The sequence below is a fragment of the Aegilops tauschii genome, chromosome 6 (assembly GCF_002575655.3).
Source record: "Aegilops tauschii subsp. strangulata cultivar AL8/78 chromosome 6, Aet v6.0, whole genome shotgun sequence".
NCBI lineage: Eukaryota > Viridiplantae > Streptophyta > Magnoliopsida > Poales > Poaceae > Aegilops > Aegilops tauschii.
The window spans coordinates 103,793,320-103,803,841 of NC_053040.3; the positions used below are offsets into that span (position 1 = coordinate 103,793,320).

The 10,522-nt window shown below is 50.8% G+C and overlaps 1 protein-coding gene across 1 annotated transcript; it reads right to left on the reverse strand.

Annotated features, from left to right (window-relative positions):
• Positions 1–3,901: 3,901 nt before the first annotated feature.
• Positions 3,902–4,959, reverse strand: LOC141025860 (mitogen-activated protein kinase kinase kinase 17-like). The gene is made up of 2 exons (XM_073501790.1): positions 4,861–4,959; positions 3,902–4,369 (listed from the first exon to the last, which is right to left on the reverse strand). Exons 1-2 carry the CDS (start codon positions 4,957–4,959, stop codon positions 3,902–3,904), a joined length of 567 nt encoding a protein of 188 aa, XP_073357891.1.
• Between the last annotated feature and the right edge of the window lie 5,563 nt (positions 4,960–10,522).

Consider the following 10,522-nt stretch of genomic DNA (forward strand, 5'->3'; position numbering starts at 1 on the left):
TGGTCTAAAACATGCCAAGTACATAGTATTGTACTAGACTAGCGTTTGGGCCTAAAAAGGCATCCATCGTTAGAACTAGCCTGGTCACACCGAAAGGATAAGGACGAGCGACCAGAGATCTCCAGCTTCTTCGATCCCCAATCCACCCGACATAGTCGGAGTCCCCCACGGCTCCCGGTCGCGTGTAATGCGACGGGCGGAGACTCGTGCTCGTCCACGGAGGAGGAGACACCGGAGAGATGGGTGCTGGGTGCGACACCGACCGCGAGCCCGAGCGTCGCCGGGCTCCATGCCGGTGCGGGCGGAGCGGCTGCTCCACGGCGGGACGTCAAGGGCCACGGGACGACGGCGAGCACCCGTGCCCGGCGAAGAAGGTGGGATGGCCGGCGTTGGAGAGGATGGCTACTGCCTCCGCCGTAGGTACGGGCATCGGGTCCGTAGGCGGCCGCACGCGCTGGGCGCCGTCGCCAATGGGCCAAGGTCGCCTCCTCGGTTTGATGCGACGCCAGGGCCGCCGCCGACTTAGGTCGCCTGAAGGACAAGGCAACCGGAGCGCCGTGCCGACGCGGACGGCGTGGCTGCAGCGGTGCTGCTGCCGGCGACGTCGCCAAGTGCGAACAGTACAGAAGAAATTGATGGGGGTAAAAAGCATGTTGCTTTGCCTTTCTTCTGCTTTTCCATTCTTACCTTTCTTCTCGACTCCAGTTTGCTCTCGGCAGAGCGTGCTGATCACGTGTAACGAATGAAAAGTAATGGAATGAACTGTTGTTTTCATTGATCGTCATCACAGGTATTTATACAGAGATTCCCGTCTCTTGAGAATGTCGGTTACAAGGAATAGACGCCTATAGGAGGCGTCGATATGAAAAAGATGTCTCGAAAGAGGCGTCTGTGAAACCGGGTCAACCCGGAGGGGTGGCGGCCGCCACGTGCAAAGCGCACGGGTCGGCTTTAACGTCCACGATGCGGCTATATCTCCCACGTGTCGAGGCACGACTTAGAGGCATAATCGCATAGTGGTTTTGTCGCAAGAAGGGTCATCTTCACACAATCTCATGTAATGAACAAGAAAGGGATAAAGAGTTGGCTTACAATCGCCACTTTACACAATACATAAATATCATCATTCATCATCCAAAATACAATCATATAGACCGACTACGGTCAAAATCCAGATGAAAATAAGACAACCCCAAATGCTAGATCCCCGATCGTCCCAACTGGGCTCCACTACTGATCATCAGGAAAAGACACATAGTAACGACCACGTTCCTCGTCGAATTCCCACTTGAGATCGACGCCATCGTCTGCACCGGCATCGTCGGCACCTGCAACTGTTTTTGGAAGTATCTGTGACTCACGGGGACTCAGCAATCTCACACCCGCGAGATCAAGACTATTTAAGCTTATAGGACAAGGAGGTGCAAGAGGTGGAGCTGCAGCGGCAAAAGCATGTATGGTGGCTAACCTGCGTAAATGAGAGCGAGAAGAGAAGCAAAAGGAGCGGACGTCATCTAGCAATGACCAAGAAGTGATCCTGAACCCCTACTTACGTCATACATAACACAGACCGTGTTCACTTCCCGGACTCCGCCGAGAAGAGACCATCACGGCTACACACGCACTTGGTGTATTTTAATTGGGTCAAGTGACTGGTTATCTACAGCCGGACATTAACAAATTCCCATCTGCCTCATAACCGCGGGCACGGCTTTCGAAAGATAATACCCTGCAGGGGTGTCCCAACTTAGCCCATCATAAGCTCTCACGGTCAACAAAGGATAAACCTTCTCCCGGAAAGACCCGATCAGTCTCGGAATCCCGGTTTACAAGACATCTCGACAATGGTAAAACAAGACCAGCAAAGCCGCCCGAATGTGCGGACAATTCCCGATAGGAGCTGCACATATCTCGTTCTCAGGGCACACCGGATTGTCCAAGCTTCCGATAGGCCAGTCCAGAGTTGCCCCTGGTGGCCACCGGCGACTGACAGTTTGGACCAATACTCAGAGGAGCACTGGCCCGGGGGTTTAAAGTAAAGATGACCCTCGGGCTCTAGAAAACCCGGGGGAAAAAGGTATAGGTTGCAAATGGTAAAACCAAGGTTGGGCCTTGCTGGAGGAGTTTTATTCAAGGCGAACTGTGAAGGGGGTCCTATAAATCACCCGACCGCGTAAGGAACGCAAACTCAAGGAACATAATCCCGGTTTAACAGTAACTAGGGCGGCAAGAGTGGAACAAAACACCAGGCATAAGGCCGAGCCTTCCACCCTTTACCAAGTATATATGGATGCATTAATTAAATAAGAGATATTGTGATATCCCGACATGTCCATGTTCCGACATGGAACAAACTTCAACTTCACCTGCAACTAGCAACGCTATAAGAGGGGCTGAGCAAAAGCGGTAACATAGCCAAACAACGGTTTGCTACGAAAGGATGGTTAGGGGCTGACATGGCTGAAATAGGAGACATGATATAGCAAGTGATAGGTAGCGAGCATGGCAATAGAGCGAACAACTAGCATAGCAAAGATAGAAGTGATTTCGAGGGGTGGTCATCTTGCCTGCAAGATTCTCAGAGTTGTCGAAAGCTTGATCCTCGTAAGTGTACTCGATAGGTTCCTCGTTCACGAACTCGTCTCCCGGCTCTACCCAAGACAAGAACACAGACAAACGGAACCACAATCAACAACGAGAAATGCGCAAGCAACATGATGCAAAACATGTATTATATGCAAGATATGGAATGCGATGTATATGCGTGCTCCGGAAGGAAAAGATGAACATGGCAGTAACTTGGCAAACCAAGCATGCCACTGGAAAGATGAGATGATTTCGGTCGAAATCGATATAAAGATCACCGGAATCGGATGCACGGTTAACCGTTGGAGTACCAAACGACCTCCGAATGGAACGAAACTTGACCGGTAGTTTCCGGGTGGTATATTAAGACCACTTGACAAGCCTCGGTCCATTCCGAGAAAGTTTGACACACGCACACGAAAGAAAACTAGAAGGGTGCACCAGAGGAAATAGGAGCGCCGGATTGGAAAACGGACAACGGGGAAAATGCTCGAATGCATGAGACGAACACGTATGCGAATGCAATGCACATGATGACATGATATGAAAATGCATGACATGATAAAATACAAAACGAAAGACAAAACCCGACAACGCAGGGAAAAACATATCACATAGCCGGAAATGGCAAGAGTCGGAGTTACAAATATGGCAAGTTACATGCGGGGTGTTACACCGGCCCCTCCTGTATCCCCTCTTTTGTTAAGTGGGTACTTATCCCTTGACCACCTACCCCCTATATAAAGCAACGAGGAGCCATCATTGTAACACCTGATCATTGATTAATAAAGCTGGTCTCCTCCATCTCTCTGTGTCATTTTTACTTTCGTGTACTTCGACTACTTCGACTACTTCGTCTACGACGCTCGCTCTCGCTCCGCAACCTCGGACCGGACTCGCCGGCGGAGTTGCGGAACACGTTATCAGCACGCTTCGCTCCATCAACTCTCCGTCAAGCCTGCATCACGCAGGCTTTCGTCGATCCCGCGGAGGTATAAGATCTGATCCCCACTCTTTGCAAAAATGGATTACTCTCGTTACTACGATTCCGTTTTTGCGATTAGATTATTTTTTTCAGATACATCTACCTATGGTGTGGATTTCTCTCCCAAAAACCGAGCGGACGAACACGTCGCCGACCAATGTCGATGTTTGCTTGGACGATTTCCAGGAAAACGCAGTTCCACCACAAAGGAAAACATATCTCGATGACGGTGCATCCGACTGCCCATATGCCTGCGGCCGGGCCCTGTTCCTCGCCCCGCGCGGCCTCGGGCGCCATGAACATCGGCGTGCCGCCCGTCGGCCGCTGCCGCTACTCGCCGGCAATGCCGCCGCCCGTCCGGCGTGCGCACCCGAAGTCGGCGATCAGGGCGCGGCCGTCGGAGGCGACGAGCACGTTGCGGCCCTTGACGTCGCAGTGCGCGACGCTGGCGGCGTGCACGTGCGCCAGCCCGAGCAGGATGTCGCGCGCGCGGGACCGGACGAGGGCCTCGGCGCACCGGCCGCCGCACCGCCTGATCTCGTCCGCCAGCGAACCGCCGGGCGCGTACTCCATGAGCATGTCGAGGCCGCCGCCGCTCCTGTCCTTGGCGTCCAGGCAGCGCACGACGTGCGGCGAGCTGAGGCCGCGGAGGATGCCCCGCTCGCGCCGCAGCTCGGCGGCCCGGTCGGCGGCCACGGACTTGACCGCGAGGACCCCGCCGGTGCGGCGGTCGACGGCGACGTGCGTGCCCTGTCCGCCGCCGCTCGGGGCCACCCACGGGCCGCCGCCGCTCCCACGCTGCGGGCGCTAGGGGAAACCCTAGCGTCGCCCCCTTGGCGAGCAGCGCAGCGCCTGGGCCGACACTGGCGCGGTTCACTGGCCCCTGATGGGCCTGGCCATGGGCTTTCGGACCTCTAAAAAAAGAAGAGGGGCGCCGGCTGTCGCGTAAAAATTGCGGTTTAGCCCCTGTATTTTTCAGTTTTCGCGCGATCTTTTTTATTCCTGCAGCAATTTTTCGCGTAGACCCCCTGGGACTGTCTGTTTTCGCTGAAAATGCGTATTTGGGCTTAAAAATACCTCGGGAATTCAATTTTTGGGCTAGTTTTCACATACTAGATGCGCTTAACATGCTATTTTTTGTAACATGATATTATTGTATGATTTTACTGCTGTAGATTAATTGTTTAGCACTCTTAATCATTTAGTAAGTCATATAATAGCATGTTCTAAATATTGGAACGTCATTTTATTGAATAAGTTTATCAACATCGCTTTGTGCAAAAGATTACCTGCTGTAATCTCATGATTTTTGCATAAATCGCAGATGGCCGGAATTGTCCACAAGGAGTTTCCTGAGTTGGCCTAGACATGGCTGAACTACCTGTCATGGTCCTCGGACTGCGAGATCTTTCTCCAGGGCAAAACCCTCCTGAGGGCGATCGGTCAGGGGGCCCAGCTGGCCGTCACTGATCCCAAGTTCAAGACTGAGAATGCACAGGCTCTGCACTTTCTCCGTCATCACCTGTCACCTACTCTGAAAGATGAGTATATGGCTGAGCGCAGTGCTTCTGGCCTTTGGACCGCTCTTAAGCAGCGGTTTGAGCGGCTGAAGTACACTGTGAAGCCACGTGCGGAGGCAGAGTGGATCCGTCTGAGGTTTGCGGACTTCAAGACGGTTGGGGAGTACAATTCGGCTCTGCACCGGATTTGTACCACTCTTCGGTTGTGTGGTACTGAGATTACCGACTCCCAGAAGATTGAGAAAACCCTATCCACTTTCCACCCCGACGCGGTCCAGTCCTCACGGAACTACCGCCAGGGGAACTACACGAGGTATTCAGAGTTGATTGACGTCCTCCAGGTGGCGGAGGCGCAAGACGAGGTCCTCAAAAAGAACTTTGTCGCGCAACCACTTGGGGGGAGTTCTCGCCAGGAGGTGAACGCTCTCAAAGTCCGCAAGCCTCAACAGAATAAGAGGGGCCGGAAGGGCAAGAAGAAGGGCCCTCACCCCCCCCCCCCCGCCCCGGCTAAGCAGAACAAGCCGGGCAAGGGCGGGCAAAGGCCTCAGGACTGCTTCCGTTGTGGCTCGGTGGAGCATTTCTCCCGCCAGTGCCGCGCACCACAGGAGGTCGTTGCTGCATATAAGGCTCGGAAGGCGCGTGAGACGCACCTCGCCTTGGTTCAGGAGGGAGCTCCACCGGCGCCCATGGCGGCACCCGTGATGATTGCTACTCCCCCTGCTGCGCCTATAGAGGCGACCCCCGTGGTGACCATCGCGACAGCTTTGGCGGTCTCTACCGACGCCCACGTCGCCATCGAGGTTGACCACATGGCCGCCTCGGCGGCGCCGCCACTAGACATTGATGCTGCCTCCAAGATAATTTCTGAGGAGGATCAGCTCACTAGTATGGAGATTGCGGCGGAAGTGAATGGCTTCTTCACCGAGTCCACTTAGCATACCTCTTTTGGTTATCATGATTCCGTGCTTTGATACAATAAAATTGAATAAATTCGATTTGGTTGTAAGCTCTATGAGAGCATAAACTTATTCTTTACTTTGGCGATTGGATGACATTTATTCATTTATTCCATTATTTATACATGATAGCATGTTATGTTCTGAGATGTGTGCATTTATTTTTAATGTATTTTCTTCCTCATTACATTAATTAGATGTCATATTTTAGAACGCGTGTGGCGCCCGAATGGAGGAAACGTGCCTTGCCGATAGCGCCACCACTCATACCATTTTACGAGAAACTAAGTATTTTGAGTCCATTAAAAAATCTCCGGGAAGTATTATGACAATCGCCGGCTGCGGTTCTCACATAGTTGGCTCCGGACGAGCCACTATTATACTCCCCATGGGAACAACTTTGATCATTAATGATGCGTTGTTGTACCCGGAGTCGACTCGTACTCTATTGAGCTTTAGAGACATCCGCGCTAATGGTTTCCATGTTGAGACCGATGATGAAAACGGCAAGGAATGCCTACTCATCACAAAGCGGGATGCAGGTGGTAAACATGTTATCGAAAGGCTTCCTTCGTTTGACACAGGGCTATACTACACTAAGATAGTAGCACCGCCCGTGTACACTACCCTCAAGACCGTCTTTAGAAGCTCTGAACTCTTCTGCCTCTGGCACGATAGGTTAGGCCACCCCGGACTTAGGATGATGAGAAATATAATTAACAACTCGCATGGCCATAATGTTAACGTGAAGAACTTCCCGAATCCTGATGATTTCGTGTGCTCCGCATGCGCTAAGGGGAAGTTAGTCATTAGGCCATCACCCCTCAAGGTGAGGGATGAAATCCCCGCGTTCTTGGAGCGTATCCAAGGGGACATATGCGGTCCAATTCAGCCCCTCACGAGGCCGTTTTGGTACTTCATGGTGCTCATCGATGCTTCCTCTAAATGGTCCACTGTTTGCCTGCTGTCAACAAGGAACCATGCCTTTGCAAAATTGATCTCACAGATCATCCAAATGCGGATAATTTCCCGGATTATCGTATAAAGTCTATTCGAATGGACAACGCTGGAGAATTTACTTCAAAGGCGTTCGATGATTATTGCATGGCAATGGGAATCAAAGTTGAGCACTCGGTACCACATGTTCATACACAAAATGGACTTGCCGAGGCATTGATTAAAAGAATTAAATTCATTGCCCGACCGCTCCTTCAGGGTTGTAATTTACCAACTACATGTTGGGGCCACGCGGTGTTACACGCGGCTAATCTCATCAACTTTCGACCGTCGGCCTACAACATCCACTCTCCTGTTCAACTTGCGCAAGGGTCGGCACCGAAAATTTCCCACCTTCGTAGGTTCGGTTGCCAGGTATATGTACCAATACCACCCCCTCAGCGATCGGCGATGGGCCCGCTCCGTAAGTCGGGGATATACGTTGTTTATGAGACTGTGTCCATAATCAGGTATCTGGACCCCATGACAGGAGACTGTCACACGGCTCGTTTTGCTGATTGCATTTTTGACGAGCATCTTTTCCCGACTTTAGGGGGAGAGAATCAACCCCTTGATGCTAAAAGTCGAGAAATCACGTGGCAAGCCACGGGGATCCACGCTCATGACCCGCGCACTGTTGAGACTGAGAGAGAAGTCCAAAAGATAATAGATTTGCAGTCTTTAGCAAATCAACTGCCCGACCACTTTAGTGACTTAAAAACTGTGAAAAAATCGCATGTGCACGCGCGCAATGCACCGGAAAGGGTTGAAATACCGAAGAAAAATGATGGTATGCCCGCTCCCGTCCAAAGGCCTAAAAGGACGAGAAATCCGGCTTCTCAAATCCCAAGTACTCGGGGACGCCCGACGAAAAAGGATAAGAGAGATTTATCACAGCCTATCGCCAAAGTACCCCAAATTGAAATGGGGAGCCAGTCGAGACCTGGCACAAGTACGGAAAATTCAGTGCACGAAATTCCGGACTTAAACTTTCCCATAGGGGAAACACCCAGCGGAGATGTGAGCGCACACATCGGCGCGGGAAATCTAAAGGACCTTGCTCCCATAATGGGAAATTTGGTAGAGCAAGTGTTTGCCTGATGCGCCCCATGACGAAATGGCCATAAATTATATTTATACGGGGGAGTCCCTGAACCGAGCAACGGTGATTGTCGACATCAACTTTGCTATGAAAATTGCCTCAATCATAGATCTTGACCCTGAGCCTAACACGCTCGCTGATTGCAAGAAAAGGTCGGATTGGAAAGATTGGCAGCAGGCAATTACTGCCGAATTATTATCTCTCAACAAAAGGAAGGTGTTCGGACCAGTTTGTCGAACTCCTCCCCACATTCGCCCTGTTGGCCATAGGTGGGTTTTTGTTCGAAAGAGAGATGAAAATAATAAGGTAGTACGGTACAAAGCAAGGCTCGTTGCTCAAGGGTTCACTCAACGACCAGGTGTCGATTTTGAGGAGACTTATTCCCCAGTCATGGATGGAGTTACCTTTAGATACTTGATCTCGATGGCAGTAAACATGGGCTTGAAAATGAAACTAATGGATGTTGTCACTGCTTACCTATATGGTAACTTGGATTCGAACATATACATGAAGGTTCCAGAAGGTATCCCTGTTCCGAACCATGATAGAGCAAATAGGGGTCTATACAGTGTTCAACTTCAAAAGGCACTGTACGGACTCAGACAGTCTGGTAGAATGTGGTACAATCGCTTAAGTGATTTCCTTCATGAGAAGGGCTACACGAGCAATAAAGATTGCCCATGTGTTTTTATACGGCGATCCCAAGATGGATTCTGTATAATCTCGGTGTACGTGGACGATTTAAACATAATCGGTACACCTAAGGATATTGAGGAAGCGAGTTCCTACCTGATGTCGGAATTTGAGAGGAAGGATTTGGGTAAAACCAAGTTCTGTCTAGGTCTGCAACTTGAACATTCCCCTGATGGGATTCTAGTGAACCAGTCGGCCTACACCCAGAAGGTGTTGGAAAGATTTGGATTTGATAAGGCATATCCTTCTAAGACCCCGATGGTCAGAAGATCTTTACAGCCAGACAAGGACCCGTTCAGGCCAAAGGAAGAGGGGGAGGAAACTCTGGGACCAGAGGTTCCTTACCTGAGTGCAGTTGGAGCACTCATGTACCTCGCAAATTGTACACGGCCAGACATTGCGTTCGCCGTCAGTTTGCTTGCTCGGTACAGTTCTGAACCTACCAAAAGACATTGGAAAGGTGTCAAGGACGTCTTCCGTTACCTGCAAGGGACCAAAGATCTTGGTCTATTTTATAAGAGGAATCAAGACCTATCTATTATAGGCTATGCCGATGCTGGGTACCTGTCGGACCCGCATGATTGCAAATCGCAGACTGGATATGTTTTCCTTTGTGGTGGAACTGCGTTTTCCTGGAAATCGTCCAAGCAAACACTTGTGTCGACTTCCACGAACCACTCGGAAATCATGGCACTATTCGAAGCGTCAAAAGAGTGTGTATCGCTTCGGCGGATGATCGTCCACATTCAGCAGACATGTGGGCTGAACACCGTACAAACCCCTACCATTATCTATGAAGATAATGCTGCTTGTGTTGCACAAGTCCAGATGGGTTATGTGAAGAGTAACCTCACAAAGCATATTAGTCCCAAGTTCTTCTATGCACATGAGCTGCAACAGTTGAACGAGGTGAGAGTTTTGCATACTAAGTCCTGTGACAATCTTGCTGATATGTTCACTAAATCATTACCGGCATCAACCTTAGAGAGGTGTGTGCGTGGGATTGGTATGATGAGACTTAGAGAGATGCAAGGTTCAGGGGGAGAAATTTCACAAACTCGTCGCTAAAATCTCAATCCTGATGATCGAGTACTCAACTTGATGGTTGAGTGGATTGTACTCTTTTTCCCTTGAGTGAGTTTTCCTGATGTTTCTCACACGAGGTTTTTGACGAGGCAATTCGTGCAATACAACAATGTATACTGTGTGCTCTTTCTCCACATTTTTTCCCACTGGGTTTTTCGGAGTTTTGAGGCATGGATATACGGATAATTACCCAAGGGGGAGTGTTGGGAAACCGGGTCAACCCGGAGGGGTGGCGGCGGCCGCGTGCAAAGCGCACGGGCCGGCCCCTCCCGTATCCCCTCTTTTGTTAAGTGGGTACTTATCCCTTGACCACCTACCCCTATATAAAGCAACGAGGAGCCATCACTGTAACACCTGATCATTGATTAATAAAGCTGGTCTCCTCCATCTCTCTGTGTCATTTTTACTTTCGCGTACTTCGACTACTTCGTCTACGACGCTCGCTCTCGCTCCGCAACCTCGGACCGGACTCGCCGGCGGAGTTGCGGAACATGTACAAGGGAAAGGCGTCCGTACGGTGCTTTGGGCACACAATAACTGCCTAAAGCAGTTGTAATCTAATTCTAACACACACCAACCAGCGCCGAGGGGAGGCGGT

Bases quoted from the DNA above. Each gene is read 5' to 3' on its own strand.
- LOC141025860 (XM_073501790.1), bottom strand. From the start codon at position 4,959: ATGACAGGTAGTTCAGCCATGTCTAGGCCAACTCAGGAAACTCCTTGT. The intron at 4,370-4,860 runs GTAATCTTTTGC...TAGCGCCCGCAG, and splicing joins AAATCATGAGATTACAGCAG to CGTGGGAGCGGCGGCGGCCC.